Source organism: Buteo buteo, chromosome 25, assembly GCF_964188355.1.
Source record: "Buteo buteo chromosome 25, bButBut1.hap1.1, whole genome shotgun sequence".
NCBI lineage: Eukaryota > Metazoa > Chordata > Aves > Accipitriformes > Accipitridae > Buteo > Buteo buteo.
Window position 1 is genome coordinate 11,979,965 of NC_134195.1, and position 23,547 is coordinate 12,003,511.

At 40.7% G+C, this 23,547-nt stretch overlaps 1 protein-coding gene across 4 annotated transcripts in view; it reads left to right on the forward strand.

The window, feature by feature from the left end:
• JADE3 (jade family PHD finger 3) overlaps positions 1–23,547 on the forward strand; it is a 67,386-nt gene that overhangs the window by 39,730 nt on the left and 4,109 nt on the right. For all 4 annotated transcript variants that reach the window (XM_075057280.1, XM_075057281.1, XM_075057283.1 and 1 more), the window contains 7 exons: positions 5,462–5,619; positions 7,488–7,678; positions 9,937–10,148; positions 12,709–12,876; positions 18,257–18,373; positions 18,841–19,314; positions 22,566–22,683. In XM_075057280.1, coding sequence (XP_074913381.1) covers positions 5,462–5,619; positions 7,488–7,678; positions 9,937–10,148; positions 12,709–12,876; positions 18,257–18,373; positions 18,841–19,314; positions 22,566–22,683 — 1,438 coding nt within the window. The remainder of the gene's footprint in view (positions 1–5,461; positions 5,620–7,487; positions 7,679–9,936; positions 10,149–12,708; positions 12,877–18,256; positions 18,374–18,840; positions 19,315–22,565; positions 22,684–23,547) is intronic.

A 23,547-nucleotide genomic window follows, 5' to 3' on the forward strand; every position in this document is an offset into this window, starting at 1 on the left:
ACATTCTTCTGGCTCATGAGATACTGTCAGACATGATGTTAGGTGGGGTTGATTTAGTATCTGATTTCCTGGCTTTTCCTATACATCTTGTAAAGGAGGCAATGAAGATTCATGGCTACTTAAAAGAAAAGTACTATATTTCATTTGCTTGAGTCCTGGATAATCCATAAAAATAGTTTTAGGGAGTAGGGCTTCAAACATCAGGATTTACTGCAGTGTGTGTCCAAATTGTGTAGATGTCTGAGAACTACAAATTTAATGCTACACTTATTCCTGTCTGTCCCAGCTTTTTTAACATCTTAAGTTTTTCAATCCAGTGGGTATACATGCCTGGAACTGTAGCTTTATTTCCATTTTAAAATTATTTTGCCTTTTATTTACTTTGCTACCTAAGAAACCCAAACAAACAAAAAACGCACCCTGTCTTGAGTCTCCAGACTCTTCTGTAATAAAGTGCCTTAATTCAGAAACTTCATGCCCAGATTGCAATGTATTAACGAGAAAAATTCTACCTCTCCAGGATGAGCCCACCAAATTTTGTCCTTAGTGCTTCATCCTCTGTAAATGGACAGTCTCTTGCACATGCTGTGGAACATCTGTACAAAGATTAAACTATTTACAGATACTGTGTGGCTGTATTACACTTGTAGTAAGTCATATTACAATTTGGCTTTTATTATTTATGAGGTGATTTTAGGTGTAAACTGCTGCTTTATAAGTGTGTTTAAATTTTGCTGAGGGTGTTCTACTTGAGAGCTATAATAGTAGAGTAAGCTTTAATGCTTATAGGAATAAAAAAGTTACTAGATCCTTTCAACGGTGACTAAAAAAAGATGATTTGACCCCAAATATGATGAAAAACTCATATGTAATTTACTTCACAGAAAGTGCCCACTGTAGTTTGAGTGTTCGGCACCTGGAATTTCAAAGTTGGCCTTCAAGATGGGTTGTGAAGGAGACCAAAAATCCAGGAAAATACTAGCTGTTTCAGCTTTCTCTGGTTAGAGAGGATATTGGCCCTCATCCCACGCTATTTTCTGTAAAAGATTTCTGAGAGTGTACTCTTGTGGAGGGGACAGGATGGAACATATAGTAGCTCCCTCCTGCCTTTAAGAAATCATGGCTCTGTTTCTGTGGCAGTGGGTCTTCTGATTCCCTGAGTGGTGGGCATGAGCAATGGAAATGCATGTTACTGTGGCTCTGCTGGTCAGTCACAGGGGAAGCCTTAGGACTGAAGGAATTAGTTGCAATCCAGCAGAAATCCCACTTTGACTGTAACAACAGAGCAGTTAACCCATAATTTACTTACACCCTTGAGGTGTAGTTCCCAGTTGTGGCCTAGGTGCCTGTGACAAGTGGCTTACCCTTGTTGGGGGTTTGTAAGCAAGTGGTCAGAGTACCTGAAAGCTCAGAGTTTTCTTTCCATTTTTAAGACGTGATGCAATCCGTTTGTTTTCCCTCGCACATGTATTTGGGTAAGACAAGGTGAATGAGCAATGGCATGTCAACTTTAGTAGCTTGCAGAAGAGTATTGGAAAAGGTATTTGACTACTTTTTTTCCTTTCCCTTTTTTTTTTTTTTTTTAAATGTGGTTTTAGGTTTGCAGTGGTCATGAACAAAAGGTGCATCACAGTCTGTGCAGATCTGATGTTTGAATTGTTCAGCGAAGGTGGGGTTTGTAGAAGTCTGTTGTATTGTCAAGACCCACTCTCTGTCTTTGACGCTAATATTTTACTGTAATTCTCTATAGCATTACTTGTATCCTCCCTGATATCTTTAGTGGATAAGGATACTTCACACAAAGTAGTGTTCTTTGTTTCACAGGATTGATTTATTCACAGAGTAAGCACAGGAGGGTCCTGTGAGGAAGATTATATATTGAATTTTCATAGACTGCTTCTAGAAGGAGTTTGGGTTAAAGTCAGAGACAGCTTTTGGTGAAGCATTTAGAAATGGATTCCAAGAAGTTAATTTTCCTTGAACATACTCTTCTAACATAATTTCCAAATACAACTCAGAAATCTGAAAAACAAATAACACATATGCACCATATCTTTCCTTCCACAGCTTCATGATGTCATTGTTGCTTGATATGTTAGTGCCATGGGGGAGCAGAGCATCCTTATTTCTGGAGAATTTTTGTAGAATTTAGCTTTTAAAGGCTTTAGAGATGGCAATGCATCTCTGCAGAGGTGACTAGGAAGTTCTCATTGCCTCAGCAAATCCAGGCAGACTTTTACTGCAGAGCAAAAAGCTAATCTTGACCAAAGAACAAGGTTTCCTCTTCTAGATTTAAGCCCCAGCTGTAAAGCATGATATAATTATTAGAGTTTCTCAACAAAATGCGTAATATGATGATGATGATGGTGACTTAAGCAAACACGTTTTTCATTGATGTCATTCAGCTGCACTATTTTCAGCTGAAACTAAAAATTCCTGGCAGCAAAATGAAGTGGCAAGTTCAGACCAAGCAGTCTTGCGTGGTAAGCAGGGCTAAAACTCATCTCTTCTTTCATGCTTTCAATTGATAAAAATATTTTTTTAAGAAATTCCACAGTTATGCAGTAACTTTGTGAATCCTTACAGCAGTGGGGTGTTTCCCATTTCTGTGTGTATGGACCTGGCTACACTAGCTGTGGTCGGTTGTAGCTCAGCTCTGCAAGGTCCTTCTCTATCATGCTGAAGACATGCAGTGCTAGCTGAGTCTGCTCTTGAGGAATGATGTATTGGGGTGGGAATGCCTTATGAGCCTAGACCTGGCATGCTCATTTTTCAGGTCTTAGTATGTACGATGTTACGGATGATATTAAAATAGAGTTGAAGGGTTGTGGGTTTTGTATTGTAAGAAATAGAACTGCTTTTGGGTGACTGAACCATGACCACTGCACTTCACGGGCTAACCGTGGAAGTGAAGGTGGTCCCTGCCAAGAGGAGAGTATGTGCTGTGGAGTGGACTAGCTGTTACTTCATGGATACAGTTAGTAAAGGAGCTGCATTGTTTTTCAAGTAAGTGTCCAAAAAGAAACAACCATGAGGAAAAGCTGGCTATCTAAGTCCTGAAAGCATGTGTCTGCTCTTCATTGAGTTGGCTTAGGTCATAGCCTTGAAGCTGACTGCTGAAGTAAAATTTATTTGATTTGTCAGAAAACTCTCTTTGGGTCCCTTCAGTGTTTTGGTTTACTTCCACAGCAAAGGAAATATAGAGTGAGTGTTCTCATACGTTGTCCTCTGAGAGTTGGAAGACCCTGCTTAGCCACACAGGAAGAAATGAAGAATGATGAGAGCTAGAGATTGTAATGATTCCAAGTGTCTGCAGGAAATACTCAATTGCACTGTTATCATAAGTATGAATAGGCAATTCTTAGGAAGCCTTGGTTGAATTTTGGGGTTCCTCAAAGTTTCAACAGTTATGTTTATATTGGTTAAATCTTTGACCTTCAGTGGCACCTCTACTGTAAATTTTAGAAATTTGAAACTGAGAACTTGATATTGCAGCATGGTGATGGTGTGGTAAGTACTGTACTACAGTCAAAAAAACAACAAAAAAAGTCCATGCCCCAGGGGATTTGTGCTCTAAAAATAGACATTATACAGTTCACATATACAGTGGACGATCAGAAGATGAATTTGCTGCTAAGCAATGTAGTTATGATGATGCCTTTAATAGCATTTTTCATCTAGTGTTTAAAAAATAGTGGGCTTGATATGAAGCACTCCTATATTGTGTCAGTGGGTTAAAAGTTAGTTTGTAAAGCACTTACCTCAGATAAGGTTTGAGGAATATCTTTTCTGATAATTAAACCAGTCAACACACTTCTCATTTATTGGATTATTTTTTCCTTCTGGAGTTCTTTGGAGTTGTGCCATGTTAGTGTTTCTCATAATCCTGGTTCTGTACCTGTAACACAGAAAATGAAAATGCCTTTTAAGTGGCATAAATCATTTTACATTTTATTTTTGGTGTGTACAGATACTGCTTGGAAAAAATGGATGCTTGCAGTGTTAATGCTTTCACTCTTGTCATTCAGATTTTAATACAGGCCTGTTAGGTACCTGAGGATTTTTACACAGGAGACAGCAGTGAACTCTCTGGTCTGAACCAAAGCAGATAACACATCAGTAGTAAATAAGAGAGCCTTGAGTCTGTGGTTTTGAGTTCCCTTGGTCAACTTGCTCTCCTGGCAGCCCACATGAGGTGTGGTTGTAGGACATAATGAAGCAATACTGATGTTGTAGGTCACCGGCAGCCTATTTCAATACCTGGTTTTAGCACAGAGCTTTTTTTAATAAAGTTTACTTGATGATTTCCAAGAACAGCTGAGAATTTTTGCAGCAGGCATAACCGGTCTGGTGCTGTCAAATTGAAAAGGGTACACAAAGATATTTGGCTCTGAGATACTTTATTACTCTTCTGGCTATAAAACTGAATTAGTAAGAAGAGAGTTCAACCTGCCACAGCTTATTGCAGGGATATTTTCTGTTCCATTTTATTGCCCTTTGAGGATTTGATTTCTCGTTATGATAATACAGTTAATTAGTTGTGATGTCTCCCTAACACCAAGCCACAGTCACTGTTCTGCTTTTATGAATGTTAAACTGGTGCAGTGTAGCAGTGGAGAAAAAAAAACACAAAGGATGCATATGCCCTTTATTTAAATTGTTTGCATCTGTATTTGACAGGCATTGACATTAAGTATGCTTTGAGATGACTGATAATCATGTTTGCATGCTCGTAAAAACTTAATCCTCTTGAGACAAGAGTTGAATGGAGGTTTGTCACTGATGGGTTTGCTTTGTTTCATGATGGTGTGTTTCATGGTATAGGTTTGCTAAAGGATGCTGAGCCTGGATTGTGTCACTGTGCCTGCATCACTGGAGTTTAGGCACAGAGCAACACAGGTCTTGTGTTTCAGCAAAGACAGCTGTTTATCTTTGATCCTTGAGATCCTGACCAATAAAACTTCAAGCAGTTTTAATAAATGAACAAGTGCCTAAACATCAATTTTGCCATGGCAACTGTTCATAGCCCATGGTGAATATGACAGTTTAAAGTAGCTACACTGAGTAAAAGAAAAGGATATGCTACCTTGTATCTTAAGTTGGGGTAAAGCCTACAGACTGGCAAGTAAAACAAGCTGTTTGAAAGTGATATGGTGAGGAGTCAGATGCAGGCCTCTTTTCCCCTCTCCCTGCTTGCCTGTAACAGCCTTCTTCCTTCTGATTAGCCTTTGGGCAGCAGCGTGGTTTTGAGTTAATGTAAACTTCTTGTCATACTGCACCTGATACACTGAGAGTTAATAACCAACGTAATCTCAAGTTGACTTGCTCCTGTATTGGTACTCTTTAAAAAAAATTATCAAGGTATATGCATTGTTTCAGTGTAGATTAAGAAAAATACCTACTGCTTCCTTTAGCACAACACTCTTTCTCAAGCCACTCTTTTCCCTGGTGTTTCTTGCAGGTGTTCCGCAAGGATCTCATTAGTGCCATGAAACTACCAGATTCTCACCATGTCAACCCTGATGAATATTATATCTTTGCGGACACATGGAAACAAGAATGGGAGAAAGGGGTTCAAGTTCCAGCCAGTCCAGAAACTATTCCACAGCCTTCTCTCAGGTAATGGCGATCAGACGCAGATCATATGTACAGAATGTCAACTTAGAGAAGATGGTCTCTCAAAAATAGGTTGTCTAAATGCAGTCAGCTTTTCTGTGTTATTTAAATCCCCAATGCAGCAGCCTTCAGGCATATTCTTAACACAAACAAGTACCAATTTGGAAAACATTTCTGTGACACTTCAGTCCAGATCTGGTTCTGTCTGTATACTGTTATAGTATCTACTTTGTGAGTTTAAAAAGGGATCTTTTTTCCCCCGAGTCAGACGGTGCTATGGATTAAAAACTTTTCTTATTTGAGTATGGTGAGTTTAATAGATTAAAAATAAACCCAAATCTTATACGTGTTACTTGAAAGGCTTCCCTATAAAGCATGATGATATAGAGCAGTAGGCATGCAGTAGTTACTGATACCTGATGAAGTTACTCAATTGTTCATATAATTTAATTTTGGTTATTGTTGCTAAAGCTTTAACCCTTTCTGCCTTCTCTCACTACAAATAGCTGCTTAACATTACAGAATTTCAGTGGTCTCCATTTCAGGAGATAGACAACCTTTCATTCTCTCACACTGTGTTTAGACTAGGAAAACGTAACAGTGTAGTCCTGCAACCCTTTGTGGTGGAAACAGAGTGTGTTTCAACATAGAAGTGTTATTGCCACCGTGGTCTTCGAGATGAAGATAAATGAATTGTCCAGTGAAAGCGCTTATGCCAGCATAATTTAATTTCCACTGGGGCTACTGTCAGTACCAAGTTATTAAAAGTAAATATATTGCATCTCATGCCAGTAGTATTACATTAGAGGAAAAAATTGCTATAGATTTGGCTGGACCAGAGAAAAGAAGAGCTCACAAGGGAACCAGGGGAAAAAATGAGCAAGGTGAAGGGGGAGGAAGAATGGCAGAAGAACATTGCTTGTGCTAGTATTGACAACCCACATTGTCGAGTAAGAATTAGGTGGGATACTGCTTGACTGCTGCCTGCTCCTTCCTTACTCCTCTTGCCTTATTTCCCACAGCTTTTCTTTTCTCCTTGTCCTGTGGAGGGTTAGCTCCAGAAAGCATGCAGAGCTGCTCACACATGGCACCATTCCATTCAGTATCTCCCTGGCTTCCTTTCAGATGCAGGGCCTTTTGCATTGAATTCAGAGAAAGATCGACTTTAGCTAAGGTCAAACTTTCTGTTCCCATAGGCTAGTTTACTAATCAAATGCTGAGTTTTATCTCTCAAAATAATTGAAAGACTGAAAACACCAATATTTTTCTCTGTTGCTTCCTGAATGATTTTTAGCTGGTTTTTTCCCCCTTTACATTTTTGCTTGGCCTCAGAGTGGTTCTTACATAACAAAATAATATATTTGTAACATGGATAAAGTGTCATTTACAAAATAAGGCTAGACTGTTTATCTCCAATGAAGAGCAGGCATTTCTCCTCCCCTCCCCATGCAGTAGAATAAATTAAGCTTTCCTGAAAAAGCTGGTATTTTCAAGAAATCAGTTGGCAAGATTTCCTTCCATCATTTAAGAAGAATATAGAACAAAGATTGTAGGGGGTTTTGTGCATAATACTTTATGTGGGTTTCAAAAACACTTGCATCATCACAGTAGTAGCATTTGTTAAATTGAAAATCATATGCACAGGCTTATATTTTAAAAAGGATTCTGTATACGTAGCAAACCTTAGCACATTTTGTGTGAAGAAATGACATTTACAGAATCTTGTCTCCCTAGCCTGGCTACACCTACCGACTAGTTTAAAAACTGTGAAACACTAGGTTTCTTCACACTTAGAGCAAATATTTCATGTCTTTCAAGGATGGGTCTTAAAAAGCTGTAACCCTCTATTTCTTTTTTTACTTTCACTCTAGGGTTGTAGCAGAAAAGGTAAAAGAAGTACTGTATACACGACCCAGGAAATATATCCACTGTTCCAGCCAAGAGCCCACAGAACCAGGTTACATCAACATTTTGGAACTGGCAGAATCTGTGTGTCGCTATGACTTGGATGACATGGACATCTTTTGGCTTCAGGAGCTAAATGAAGAGCTTACAGAAATGGGTAATTTCATAACACATTCTAATTCTAAAAGCAGCAGTTTCATTTCTGCTGTTTGAGTTGTAGTCTGCCATGTGAGATCTCTTAAAGATTGCTGAATGAGAATTGAATGGAAATGCTGAGGAAAACAGGAGGTAAAAATGCTTAAAATAATGGCTTGCTTGATCTGTTAATGTTTTCTGTTTTACCTGTTGTGCCTAAAAATTTCTTCAAATACATAATCACGTGCAACTTCTGCAGGCTGAGGCAGGAGAGAAAAAGCCCACACCAGGTGGAATTAATTTTGGGACTTAAAGATTTTATGTAGGAAAAGCAGATGTTTCCATTTCTTAAACTTGAACATACTATCGCTACAAATTCAGAGTTCTGAGGAGCTTGCATGCTGGGTTCTTAACAGAGTAATTAAGTTTCACACATGTTAGCCCATTTAAAATCAGCTAAGTAAACTTTCTTTTTTCCATGCAAGTTGTGGGTATAGAGGGCTATGAGGGGGAGTGAGCTATGGAAAATAGTCTTGGAATTATCACTGGAATAACTGAGTTGTGGTGGAATAGCCTGTGTGACTGGCATTCATCCATAGATGATTGCAGGTCCTTTAGGAAGGACAGGTGGGCAAGAGAGGGAGATATTTAGCATCTCTTGGATTTGCTGTTCACAAACAAGGAAGAACCTGTAGGGATGCAATAATCGATGGTGGCATTGGCTGTAGTAGCTATGAAATAGGGGTAACTGAGATCCTGAGAGGAGTGAGGAAAGGAAGTAGTCTTCTGGTCCTGGACTTCAGGAGAGTAGGTTTCTACTTATTCAGGTAACTGGGTAGGTGGGATCTGGGAGCCAGCTCTGAAGAGTGGAACTGCTGAAGAGAGCTAGCAGGATTTTAAGGACAGTCTCCTCCAAGCACAAGAAAGATCCATCCAGACATTCAGGAAAACAAGTTGATGTGTCAGGAGACCAGCTTGGTGAGGGAGGGAACTCGTGACTGAGCTCCAGCGCCAAAGGGTGTATGTAAGAGGTAGAAGCAAGGACAAGCTTTCCAGGCAATAGAGGGATGCTGTTAGCAAAAGCTGTTAGCTTTTCTGGGGGGCAGATCTCCATCCATGGAGATTTTCAAGATCTGACTAGACATATCTCTTGAGCAGCAACCTTGTTTGGATTCACTGTTGACTCTGCTTGGAGCCAGGGACTGGGCTGGAGCCCTCTGAAGGTCCCTTCCCACCGAATGATTCTGTAATTCAGGGAGTGAGAAAATATCTGGGCATTGGAGAGAACAGTTTAGTAGCAGAAGGCACTTTGTATCAGCGGTCATTTATATTTGCCATCTCCCTGTTTTATCATGTGCAACAAGGAATCAAAATTAGTAGCTATATTCTTGTGCATAGTCCAGCAGTTAAGATGTTAGCCTCTGATATTAATGTTAAGTGAATATCCCAGCCTTTGAAGGTCCGAGTAAATAGCGAACTATGGGCAGCAGCATCATTTTTGACTGAGGATTTTGAGAGGATGGAGTTCGGAGATTTCTTGTAGCTGTGAACATTGTAGCGTTTTATGCAGCATGTGTCCTGAAGCTGCAAGCTGAGGACCACTCTTGTAGCAAATACTTTTTAAGTGGTTCTGCTTACACTAAGTTTGATTAGTGGTAAGTGTATATAGCATGTGTAGTGTTCAAGTGAACACATAGTATGGATTGCCAACAGTATATTTATCTACCGTTTTATTTTTAAAAACCCAACAAAACAATAAAAGCACTTTTCATAACCATCGTGCTGATCACTCAAGTAGTGTACTGGATGGTGGCAACTTCTGTATCTTTATAAGATCTGAAGTGTTCTTGGTGAGTTTTATTTCCTAGGAAGTTAGTCTTCAGAGGAACATTGTGTGTAATTTTGGATGTCTGTTTCTTAAACTGATGGAGGTGGAAGAAGGGTTGTATGGGAGCAGCTAGCAGTTACAGCAACTGCTGTCTGTCTTTTATGCTGTAGTGTTTTCTTCAAGGTGCAGGTGGTCTTGGGTTTTGTGTACAGCTTGAACTTTTACTCCAGTAGTAGTTCTACTTGTATTTACAAAATAATGCTACAATTAGCCAGTGAGTGAAAAAGGTTTTCCGGTTTTATTTTATTTTTTATTTTTAGTATGTGTGATGGGAGAGAAGATGCTGTGTCTACTGCTTTAGTTGCTAGAAGTTGTCCTTCTCTCTTCCCGCATCTTGGACTCAGAGGCACCTGACTGTCCTCTTAATTCCCTTTCTCTATTCTGTGTTGCAGGATGTGGGCCCCTGGATGAAAACACAATGGAAAAGACAATTGAAGTGCTGGAACGGCATTGTCATGAGAACATGAATCATGCTATTGAGACTGAAGAAGGACTGGGTATTGAGTATGATGAAGACGTCATCTGTGATGTGTGCCGGTCCCCTGACAGTGAAGATGGGAATGACATGGTGTTTTGTGACAAGTGTAATATCTGTGTCCATCAGGTTAGTGCCTGCAGAAACATTGACACTGTCCTGTGGTCTTAGTTTACCTTGGCAAGTGTGGAATTTGGTATTAAATGTTAGAGGGCTTTGTGATTTTCCTGGGTATGAAGGGTGGTGCAATACTAAGTTGAATTTTTGTACCCTGACAGTTACAGTAGATAAGTGACCTAGCATGGTAAATATGTGGACATCTACAGTCTAATAGGAGCACAAAGTGTGTTCTTGGGACTTACAAGTACTTGCTCTGTGACAGTAAACAATTTTTCCCCTATTATGAAACCTGCTTTTGAAGATACACAGGGCAGGAGATGCTGGCTTGCCTATTTTTGAAGAATTTAAAGATCATTTGTTTCAGAGCTGGGGTTTTTCCTCCTTGACTGACTAGTTAATTGGCCAGACACAGGCTGTCCAAATCTAACCATCTGAAACCACATGTAGGTACTTTAACTGGCTGATCTTTTTTAGAAGGCGTAAGCACCCGCAATAACCATACTCTCAGTCTGAATGTTGCTCACGTTTATAGGGTTTCAGATGTAGCCAAGACTTGACACCAACTGAGCTCAGGGTAGTCAGGCAGAGGTATCCTTATAATCAAAACAGGGATGTGAATCCTGTGGTTTCTGTGCGTCCTGTTCTGGCAGGGGTTTTTGCTGTAAATTGAAAAGATACTAAGAAGGTTTTTTTAACAATTTATTTTTGTACCGACTGCAAGCAATACTCAGAAAACATATCTGGCTGAAAAAGGACCTGTCATCTCCCTGCTTGCAGTGGGCTGGCTTCCAGCCTGGCTGCTTTCCTCATCTGATTCACCATGTGAAGCAGCCATGTGAGCCCGAGTGACAGGAACACAGCCAGCAGCTGGGCCACCTACTTTAGCCCCTGCTTGTGCCTGTTCAAAAGTAATGATGAATTTGCAGTCGGAGGCTTGTGGTTGCCTGCTGACAGCTGAGCTTGAGCTGATGGCCTGCTGCCTCCTTCCTTCTGACCCTTCCCCATGCCAGACCTGCTTGAAACAAACCAGGGAGCATGTCCAGGCTAGAGCTGATCCTAACAACAACAAAAAAATCATTCTGTTTTTAATCCGTGTTGGCCGTGGTTCACCACATAGCCTCGGGTCTGCTTGTCATCGCACAGTTTGGAGGTGGAGGGGAGGAAGATCGCGGGAGATTTCCTCCTTCATGGTGCCCTCTGTGCCAGCTCAAACACATTGTGAAATTACTGGTTTAGTAGTCTAGGCCTTCTCCACTCATTAGTTGGATTAAATCAGAAAATAGTTTCAGTCCATTTCCAACCACCTAAGTGTGATCTTAGGTGTAATGCTGCTTCTGCATTAGCAATAGAAAGAACGCTGGTGGGAATGTGCCACATAAGAAGGGGGAAAAAAAATGCTTGTAAAATTTAGATTACAGCTCCCCCTGTTGGGTTTTTACAACAGTCATCACATCAAAATAGCATTTACGTTGGTCAGTCTTGGTATTTCCATAATGCAGGATTTAATTCAGGAAAGTCCTTGTCTCTGCTGGCCTGGCATAAATGTGCAATGTTTTATGATATCGCTTCATATTAAATACTGAGATCTTATAATCAGAAGGCTGGGAAGACAGGTATGGGAATTTTATACTAGATTTGAATCTGAAAGACTGGTTACAGCTAATGATCCTGTTCTGTTGAGGCTTTCAATGTTACTGTTCCCCAAGATGATGTTAGGAATGGTGGGCCTTCCTCTGAAAGTCACCCTTTTGATAAAGCTTTTATTTGGAGCAGTTGAGTGGAATTAGACGTTGGTGGCAGCCAATTTCAGATATTCTCAGCTTTAATATGCGTTTATGTATGTACAGCAGGGTGTATCTAGATACGCGTGTAGTTAGCCATTAAGAACTGTTAGGAATTTGACTAATTTTTTTCTTTTCTTTTTCCTTTTTGTTTTTAATTCTCAAACCTAGCAAAACTTAAGAAATTTCTCATTTTCTGAGAGGTTAAGTGCAATACTTGGGAAACAGGCATAAAACCCAGCACCACATAATTTCAGTATATGCTGTAATTTTTGTTGCAATATCATATAAATATTTAAAGTAACAAACAATTCACAGAACTGTAGCCACAAAGGTAATTTAGTGTTGCAGGAAATGGTCTTCAGTCAAACAGCCCATATCCCTTCACATCTAAATAGAGTTATGTTAGAGTGTAAAGTTATTAGTGGTAGGAAATTGTGATTTTAAAAAGGATTAGATACAGAAGCTAATTTAAAGAAAAAGTCACTCAAAGGAAAGACAAAGGTTCTTAACACCAGTGGCGTTGTGCAGTCACAATGGTACGTTTTACGCGATAGACAAAAACAATACCAGCACACATTTTAAAAAGCCAGCATAAAAAGACTTTGCCTTACAGGCTGTTTATCTCTTTGATCACTTGACTCTTTTTGAGGTAAAGAAATTAGAGAAGGATTAAATAAAGGCCAAACTGTGCCTTTAGTATTTGAAAGCTTTGGTCCATATGAATATTAATGCTTGTGTGTGAAATCATATCAGGGCAACGATCTCAGTACCTGTTTTCCTCTAAGGCATGCTATGGAATCTTAAAAGTACCCGAAGGGAGCTGGCTGTGTCGCACCTGTGTCCTGGGAATCCATCCTCAGTGCCTCCTGTGTCCCAAAAGAGGAGGTGCCATGAAAGCTACCAGGACAGGGACCAAGTGGGCACATGTGAGCTGTGCTCTCTGGATTCCAGAGGTAAAACTTAATTTCTGCCTTTTTCTTTTGTATCGTAGACTCCTTTCTGTCCTCCTCCTTCTCGTTCCCTCCTCTGCCTTTTTATGTTCTCATGATTTAAGGTATCTGTCTGGCTTAATGCTGGACTTCATTCTGATGAGTCTGTACAGTCGTGAGGACTGGGAGAGAGTCCAACTTATGTTCCATTAATTAATCACTTTGTTCCCTCCATTTACTCAGCAGTCACTTCTTGGTGTCATTATGGCATCTGAGTGACCTGCTAGAAAGGGTTACTGATGTTAAGCTAGTATTCACTGTACTACTGCAGCTTCATTCTCTCTTATTTTCTGATGAATTTCTGTGCTCAGGTGTATAATCTACACGCGTACATCCACTCTTTTATTTAAAAAGACACCCCACCCTCCCTTGCAGTATTTGTGTAGGATGGACTCTCAGATTTGTGCTTAAGGATTTTTTTAACTAAAAGTTTTCTGAATGGTGGGGAGATATGGCTTTTTATCTTCTATGTTATAAGTAAAGGCTTTTTGATATATCTATGCATACTTATATGGAGAGTTTAATAATGAAGCTTTACACTTCTTCCTCTGTTTTGAATTAAGTTTAGCATCACATTATAATTCTATAAATTGGAATATTCATTTGGGTAGAGGTGGGGTTTGTGTTTAATTTTGTACTTGGAATATTTCTGTTTTCTTTCTGATAAGATCCGCAGATCCATTACAGTGGGTGGTTTAATGCAAGGCAGTAGCCACATCTGTCGGCACCATGACATCAGGGGGATGGATGCCTTATTTTCTGAACCTTCTGCTCTCAAGCGCAGCCAGGCCTCACATTTGCAAAACTTTGAGGAAGATGTTAAGCTTCTGAGTATTTTGTTTAACATAGCAACCTGATGCAGTGTGTGATTCCTAGCTCTGTCTCAGGCATATATCTGCTTTTTAAGGAGGTTATCTCTGCGGTTACACTTTTCCTTTCAGACCTGCTTGTAGTTCCTGGTGTCTCTTCCACCTTTAATGAGAAAGGGGTTGAGAAAAAAACAAAAGATTTATTTTAAAGTAAAAAAAAAAAAAAAAAATCTCCTGACTTCTCCTCCTGTGCTTATGAAGAGTCTTGGCTGGAAGCTCTCCCGGCTCTGAGCAGACTGGTTTTCCTAAGAGGCCCTTTCTGCACGTGGTTGCCTCGATGCTCTCGCCAGCAGAAGAGGAACCAGCAGGCCTGGGAAGCACGTGATGGCAGGGCAGGGAGCACACGCTGCCTTTCCTCTTGCCCACCTCCCTCTGGCTGAGGGAGAGAAGGTGCTGGGGGAGCACCCAGGTGGGACAGCCCAAATCCAGCTGCTCCCACAGCCCGTTTGGTGGCTCCAGGCCTTGGGCACCTCCTCCCCTCCACACCAATGCCAAATGCATTGGACATAGGGAGGAGGTGACACCAACCAGTAGGAGTGGGAAATGCTTCCTGGATCCGTTCTCTCTCTTGCTCTCCTGCGTTGTCACTTGTAAAACAATTCAGTCACCAGAGAAGCCAGAGAAACCTTTGGGAATCTGCTAAAATGGCAGGTCACTTACTGTGTGTAGAGTCACTGTGGCCTTAACGTGCTGTGGGGACAAGAAAGACCCAGAGTTTCAAGACCTGGGGATGGATACTTTAGGAGAGAATATGTATTCTCATATACCTATTTTTCTTCTCCCACAGATAGTAGCACACTGGAACTCCCCCAAAAGAAACAGATTAATTATAAAGTCACTGCCATTTCCTCTTTTGGCCCTAATAAAATGGAGCAAGGCAGAACGCAGAGAGGAATGGGCCATAAACCTGTCTGTGCCTTGTGGTAAACGGTTCAAAGAGAGACTTCATGAGTCACCAAGTGTAGGCTAGCATTGTTGCAGGCAATTGCACCAGGTATTTTCCTTCATTAACTCATTCAGCAGTGTCTTTAAATGTTTTTTCCTCCCTTCCTTCCTTGTGAGCTAATGCTGTCAAAAGGCTTTCTTGATCCTCACTTGACTGATTGGCATGTTTCAAGGTTTTTACTTTCCAAAGTGTACTCATTGTCGGTTTCTCCCTTTATTGTCTTTTACTGTAAATGTGTAGTCTAGTTCATGGAAACACTGAGACCAGCAAACTTACACTGAGTGTTTTGAAATTCAAGGTCCTGCTCTGCCTTAGATAACCCATTACAGTTACACCCTCCCTCCATCATTGTGGTGTTAGCTGAAGCAGAAAGTTATTTTTCTTTGCTGCAACTGGAAGGGTATCAAATTGACTATCCTTAGCTGCTGTTGTGAGTGGCTGTTCTCCAGCCACAGGGCTGCCCTTCCCAGCCACTGATGCAGATCACTGTGCACTGATGCTGCTGGTGGCAGGTTAGCAGAGGACAGCAGGGTCACGATCCAGATGGCAGCTCATGTGCATAACAGTTGCAGAGAAGAGGCTTCAACAGCCCATTGTCTTCATTCTCTCCCACTCTTAAAACTTCTTCAGAGTACAGCAGTCAAAATGTAACCTGATATGAGGTGAAGAAATAACAGAAAACAGCTACATGTTATGGCAGATGGATCATTTCTGCCTTGGGATGGGAGGTTTTGGGGAATTAAAAGGTTGGCCTCTCCGTTCTCTGGATCCCTCATGAGCAGTGAAGTTCAAACAGACTTTCCCTTGACTCTTCTCTTTGAATATCAGAAACATGCAGGTGGCATAAGGCCAGTATAAATAAATTGCACCTGACTGTAAGCGCCTCTTTGTGCTTTTACAAAGTGGGGTAATATAAACAGGCAGTGTTACAAGCTGAATGGACAGTATTTCCAACATAAATGTTTCCTGACCTTATGAGTCCCCTTTGGGGAAGGAGCAGGGAGAGCGTTAAAAGGGGCAGAGATGGACAGGGAGAAGGTGTGTGTCAATTCCCAGCTCCTGCTGGGAAGCATGGTGGAAAGCTGGTATTACTCAGTCTCCAGAAAAATTCACTGAAGATTCTGGTTTCTTTCTGAAAGGAATATAGACAAGCTGACAGGTTGATATAATCCTTTAATTCCCAAAGGAAGTCTTGCCTCTTAGTATAGTGGTAACTGGGAATTGCGGTCGATCTTCGTACAATATTGTTTCAGAAATACTTGTGCAACTTGTGACCAGGTCTGTTTTGAGCAAGGTCAAGTTAGGCTGATGAAAGGCTCTTTCATTTTGGAAGCAAAAAACCTACATTTGATGATATTTAAGAGTGCTGGACGTGATTTTGTGGAACCATTCAGGCACTTCAGGGGCAGCTTTGTCACTTTCCCACCAATTTATAGGAAGGCCACAACAGATTAAATTGTCATCTCTACCTGATGAGGGCATTACTACGTATTGCCTGCCTATTCTCCTTCTTGTCTGGTAAAACCTGGACCCTCTGAAACAACTCCCTATCTTCCCAATGAAGATTTCTGGAAATGCCATGCAGAAGGTTGACCTCAGTATATTCCAGAAGATGTGGCTTGCAGCTGGGGGATCAGAGGGTGAAGTACTGTAACAAATATAAATCTTATTTGAGTCAATTTATGTCATTTATTCATGAACTGCTGATCAACTTTAAGTGTGGAAATTATGAACCAACTAATCTCTTGCAAAGCTGTCTTGTCCACCTACTTAAATGATCCTTAGAGCAATGCAATGATAAGAAGAGAGTAGTAAAAATACTCAGTTTGAGTATAGCTGCTATGACAATCAGACTTGATGAATTTAGCACTGCTGTGTTTGGATAAGTCTTACCTCACAGAGAAGGTCTGCTGAAGCAAAGTCTTTCCTCCTCAGGGATTAAAGCAGGTTTTAAAATGAATACCTGCATCAAGTGATGATGTACCCCCAGAGGGAAGCTAGGAAATTCAGCTTAGTCTACTGGCTCTTGTAAAGTCAACAGTTTAATTATCACACGTTAAACTAAATCATATAACCTGCATTTCCCTGGGAGAGTCTTATTATGGAGTTAATACATGAAAATTACTGTAGTATAATGCTCTTAAAGTTTTCTAGGAAAAAAAAAAAAATGCTGTTCAAATCTCAGCCTTAACTGCTTTCTTAAGGAATCAGCTTTATTCTGGCCTCACACTGCCACAAAGCATGACCTAGGAGCCTCCTTTCTTTGAATTCTTATAGCTGACCCCTTTGAGAAGAGGCCCATATCCCACCACTGGAAATACAGGTCTGCCCTGTCCAGGTGAATTGTTCACAGAAAGTGTGGCGATCTTCTTAGCTAGAATCAGCATTGTATTTCTACTTCAGGCAGGTAGCCCTCCAAAGCACACACCTGCTAAATTCAAAAAGTGCTGTGTAAGCATCAAAATCCAAGCTTTTGGAGACTGGCATTCTTGGGACAGAACAGTTATCTCACTGAAATCTTCTGCCATGTACCATTGTCATCCTGGCCCGGTTCTGCATGTTGGTCATTCTGAGCTGGCCAACTTTTTGTTTCTGTCCTTGGATAAATCCTATCTGTCAGGAATGGCTCAGGGATGCCTACAGAGATAATTTATGTCTGTTTTGGAGTCCAAATTACAGTGGACAGTCTTTTTTTCCCAGTATGGACAACAGGCAGCTGAGAAATTTCTATCACAATGGATATGTGGATGTTAATATGACAAAGACTAGGAAAAGGTATCCTGTGCTTATCTAAATTTTTTTCTTTCTTTTAGTATTAATATCCATAATCTGGTCTACCAGAGACAAATGGATCATCCAGTCTAAGTATGTGAAAACTGGCACAAGAGAATATACCGTGCTTTGCAGTAAGAGAAGTTTGTTGTATTCTTTCTCAAATTATACTTGATACAATCTGTAGTTAGGAAGGTGTGTTAGAATCACCTCTTGCACTGGGAGTGCTCAGTGGAGAGGCAGAGCTGGGAAGTGAGGCTTTTCCTGGCTGCTGACTGATAGATCTGGTTCTGCCCCAAATTGTGAGCTGGCAGAAGCAGCTGTTGTAGCAGATCTGTTGATCTTAAAGAGTGAACTTTTCAGGTAAGTACAAGTAAGTGTTCCTGTTTTGTTCTGAGTAGCTTGTATTTTGGTACTTTTTAAGTTAGACCTGTTAAAGCAGCGCAGAAGAAAAACCAGAAAGGAAAGGAAGTAAGCATCACTTACTGCAGTCTCTCAACTGGTTCATAACAAGGCATGCTGTAGATGCCTCAAATGTTTTGAAGAATTGCAACTTTTAGCCACCAGGTTAAACTGGTAGTATTCCACACTATTGTTTTCATGTGGGATCTTTTAGGGTCCCTTGCTGAGAAGTATCAGCATATGGAGATCTTGCAGTGAGATAAATGTGTGGTCATGTTTCTTCTTCTGGTATTAATGGGCACTTGCTTTTATTGCCTTGATAACTGCTTTCCATGCTGTTTTTTTTTGTTTACAGGTTAGTATTGCTTGCCCAGAAAGGATGGAGCCAATCACAAAGGTGTCTCACATTCCACCAAGTCGATGGGCTCTAGTGTGTAGTTTATGTAAACTGAAAACTGGTGCTTGCATTCAGGTACATACTTGTTCTGTGGTGACTCTCTGTGGTGTGTATATGTGAGAAAGGCAATTTCAGTTTTGCATTTTGTTCTTCCTGCGTTGAGAGGTGCATTATAATGCAGATGACTGTTGGGTAGATGCTTACTTCTTCATAGCTGTTTGCTCTCAAATTAGTTCGCTAGCACAGAGATTTAGGAGTTAGTTAAAGTTGCCTTCTTTTGAATAAGGCTGATGTGTAAGGACTGCTACTACATGGGTCAGAGATGGATAGAAAGGTCCTTCTATTGAACGCTGTTCACAAACAAGAACATACTAAATTGGATGATAGCGACTTCAAAGAGATAAACAGATTTTTTTAAGAGTGCTTAGGAAATATGTTTTTGTAGGGATGGCCTTTCATGTAATTAAAATAATTCTGTCCTTTTTTTTCTGGTTTGTCGCTACTATTAGTGATTGAGGTTTTTTGTTTTATTTTGTCTGTAGTGCTCTGTGAAAAGCTGCATCACTGCCTTTCATGTCACCTGTGCCTTTGAGCATAGCTTAGAGATGAAGACTATCCTGGATGACGGGGATGAGGTGAAGTTCAAGTCGTATTGTCTAAAGCACAGCAAGAACAAACAGAATTCCCTGCCTGATGTTGATGAGCACCCCAAGAGTGTGTCAGACCAGAAGCAAACAGAGAGCGAGAAAACCAGTCTGCGAGCCCAAAAACTCCGAGAGCTGGAAGAAGAGTTTTACTCACTAGTTAAAGTGGAGGATGTTGCAGCAGAACTGGGCCTTCCTAAACTTGCTGTAGACTTCATCTACAATTACTGGAAATTAAAGCGAAAAAGTAACTTTAACAAACCATTGTTTCCTCCCAAGGAGGATGAAGAAAATGGCTTGGTGCAGCCAAAAGAAGATAGCATTCATACTCGCATGAGGATGTTCATGCATTTGAGGCAGGACCTAGAAAGGGTAAGAATTTAACTAGTAAGGTTTTGAAAAACTGTGGTCTTTGTTCGTGGACAAAATTGGGAATGGGGGAAGCACAGGGAGATGATTTTAAAAAACAGTAATTAAAAAGAGTAAGGCCTTCAGCTCTTTTGATATGCTGCACTGCCTGCTGCAGAGACTTGCTTAGAGGTTATTCCTTTATGTATTTCAAGATGCATGTTTCTATGCACAATGGACATATTTGCTAATTGACTCTTTGATTTCAACTTCAATTGAGTAAATGTTTAAAAAAAATTGAGTAAATTTATTTGACCCAGCTGTAGTAGTTGCTAGTGATACAGATACAATAACAAAAAATGTTACTTCTGTTAAACAAAAGTAAGTGCAAACAGCAAAGGCATGGGGCAGGCTTAAAAAATTCTTATCTTCCACCTTCTGTCTTGGGATGGAGTGACTCTTGATTTGTAATTAAGAAGGCATTTTGTGATGGTTATAATAGAATGGTAAATATTCGTCAATTCTGGCTTTGGAAAAATGAATTTGCATAGGTAAAGTAGTAAGTATTCTTTGGTGAGTGTGCATTAAGCTTTTGTAGTATCCTAAAAATATATTAAAGCAGAGCTTCTCACCCTCATGGTTTGAGGGCAAGTAGATGAAGTCCTCGATGGTTAACTTCCACAGTGACTTTTTGGCTCCATGCACACAGAAGAATAATGCTGGCCTTTACTCATACCGCTTCCCATGACATCTGATTCAGGAGTCTTACTCACCTCTCTTCGTCACCAGTGTGCTGGTGTCAGCTTGTCCCAGGTAGCAGGCAGGCTGAATCACTTGTCACTCTCTTGACCAGATGCTTTCACTGCACGTAGCTGCCTTAGGTGCTACGGTTGGTTAGCGGTCTGAAAATAACCCACTCAGTCTACCACTGCTTGTGGCTTTACTGAGAAGGAGGAAAAGGAAATTATCTTTTTATCAGTAGCTAGCTGGGCTCTTACCAGATTGCCAGCTACCTGGTAGTTTGAAAAGATGGAATCCATCAGCAAAATTCAGAGCGGGAATTTATTAGGAAGGCATACAGAGTGCCTTTTTCTGGCAGCTGATGGGGGAGGAAGCCAGGCTTGTTACCACTCAGAGGCTGCCCATTAGGTTGACCTGTTGGCTGGTGATCACCTGCAGTTTTCAAGTGCTTAGTGATAGGTAATGAATGTAAAAAGGGTAACAAAATGAAGTAAATGTGCTAAATGTGATTCTGAGACATTGGAGAGGAGAGGGGAAGGAAAAGCAGAAGAGGGAAAATAGTGTTGTAAGAAAAGAGAAAACAATATTGGGGAGAGAACATGAAAATACAGGGAGATGAGTGTTGGAGCCAAGATTTGCACTTGTCAGTGTAACTGTTGTCTTGAATCTAGTCATAATCAATCTCAGATCTCCTTTTGCAGGACTACTTTGGAAATGGATCCTTATTTTTAAAAAAATTTTAAAACCCATAACATGCTTCAAATGGAGGGTTGGGATTTTGGGGTGTTTTTTCTTTCAAGAGACTGTTTAGAGCTTTTTCTTTTTGTTTGACGAGTAGTTAGTTTGTATCAAATTTTGTTGAAATTGATGTACTTATTCTGAGAGGAGGTAATGCATAGTTTGAAACGTCCGTCTTGAAGTTTCTAAACTTCTTGTGCACAAGATTTTCTACTCGGTTATATCTGGGGATAAATATAAATTTGGGAATCTTGGAAATTCCCTTCTGGGGAGAGAGGATCCAGTTCTGAACAGATGGGAGTTGAGTGCTGGGGGAAGTATGTTTGGCAAGTATCTTTCAACAAGCCCCTATGCTATTTCTGTGTTCTGAAAGGTCTTTTAAGTGTTCATGAAGAACTTCCAGTGCCTCTTACTGTTCTCATTACATTAGATGGAAATGTTGCTATTAACTCAAACAAATAGTGAAAATAGAATTATGTGGCACTGAATCACAGGATGGTTTGGGCTGGAAGGGACCTTTAAAGTTCATCCAGTTCCAGCCCCCCTGCCATGGGCAGGGACACCTTCCACTCGACCAGGTTGCTCAAAGCCCCATCCAACCTGGCCTTGAACACTTCCAGGAATGGGGCATCCACAGCCTCTCTGGGCAGCTTGTTCCAGCGCCTCACCACCCTCATGGTAAAGAATTTCTTCCTTATATCCAGTCTAAACTGACCCTCTTTCAGTTTAAAACCATTGCCCCTTGTTCTGTCACTACAGGCCCTGGTCTCTCTCTTATAATCACCTTTCATATAGTGAAAGGCTGCAATAAGGTCTCTCTGGAGCCTCCTCTTCTCCAGGCTGAACAACTCGCTCAGCCTTTCTGCAGAGGAGAGGGGTTCCAGCCCTCTGATCGTTTTTGTGGCCCTCCTCTGGACCTGCTTAAGGAGGTCCACGTCTGTCTTGTACTGGGTATCCCAGAGCTGGACACAGTACTCCAGGTGGGGTCTCATGAGAGTGGAGTAGAGGGGGTGAATCCCCTCCCTCGACCTGCTGGTCACACTTCTTTTGATGCAGCCCAGGATACGGTTGTCTTTCTGGGCTGCGAGTGCACATTGACAGCTCATGCCCAGCTTTTCATCCACCAGTAACCCCAAGTCCTTCTCTGCAGGGCTGCTCTCAATTCCTTCATCCCCCAGCCTGTATTGATACTGAGGGTTGCCCTGACCCATGTGCAGGACCTTGCGCTCGGCCTTGTTTAACCTCATGAGTTGATGCAATGTAGTCAGAAAAGAAACTGCTAAATGGGTCAGCCAAAATGCATACATTGTGCAAGAAGCCAGAGTGTTCTTTTAGAGGTGATCTGCATGTTAGTTTTGGTTCGAACAGGGCAGCTCTCTTGGGTAACTTTGTAAAAAGTATTGCTTTATAATTTTGCAATAATTTTAGGGGAAACAAACGTAGTTTAGCTGTTAAAAATCATTCTATGAAACACTTTCCAGGGAAATTCTGGGAGAATCCAGTATTATCTGTAGTAACATCCATGGCATCGTACATGGTGGAAGCAGGCTTACAGACAAGCAAGTCTTAGAAATTACTTACTTTTCTTTTGACTGGAATTTTGTGTTTGCTCACTGTTCTTACAGATGAAAATATATTCTGCTGTCTTGCAGAATATATTCAAGGCATTCATTAAATTGGCAATTAAAAAAACCCTCCAGGATGTTTTTTTTAATTCTGTTGTTGATGCACTTTTTTTAACTATGTTGGGATTTATTTTCTTATTGCCTATTAAGTGTCCTGTTATTCCTCCGTAGGTGAGAAATCTCTGCTACATGGTAAGCAGGAGAGAGAAACTGAAGTTGTCTCACAGTAAAGTACATGAACAGGTCTTCAATTTGCAAGTCCAGCTCATTAATCAGGAAATTGCTGCAGGTAATCATATAAATGTAAAATATATACAAATTCTGTCTGTACTTAAAAAAATATGTTCTCTTTATGTTCCTGCTTAGTGTCCTTAACACTGTGAATCTGCCTTTAAAAACTTTTTTCAAGTACACAGTCAACGAAAGTAGCAACACACACAAAACTCTTTAATCTCTTAAAATATTTACTTGGATATTTCTTTATTTTATGACCATTTCTGGTGTAGGCCTATTACTTATCAATCACTATGGCATCCAGATAGTGGAAACTAGCTGGTGGCGATCGCTAGGTGTTTGCTTCCTTGGCCTGCTGATTATGACACTGTTTCCCCACAGCAAGCTTTGCACTGCTGCTTGGTTCTCCAGCTGAGGTTTTTTTCCCTTGCTGTCAGTTGTTGGTTCCTTCAGGCAAAAGAGAAGAGTGACTGATAGGAATCGCTGTTGTTCTCACGTTGCCTTGCATGCTTGATGAACAGCGCAAAGAGGCATTTCTTAGCTTGCCATCTGCAGTTACTCTCCTTCCTTCAAAAAGAGTTTAAGTACTCTGCTTTTAAATAGTGAACAGTAACTGGTTAGGAATGCTGATGTACCAAACCCCACTCTGCCCTTCATTTTTATAGCAACTGTTTTGAAATAAGGAACACAAGATTTGGGAAAGAGGACGAGTATACATTACAGCGCGATTACTTCTGTTTTTTTAATAGGGAAGGCAGCTATTTCTTCAATATGAAATTAAGATCTCTCTGTTCTTTCAAGATACGCGTTATGTTTTTAATGAGCAATTTAGAGTGAAGTCTTTGCACTTTGTTTTTTCTCTACCCCTGAAACATGAATAAGTTTCATTAGTACTGACAAGGTGGTTCTTTTAAACTGT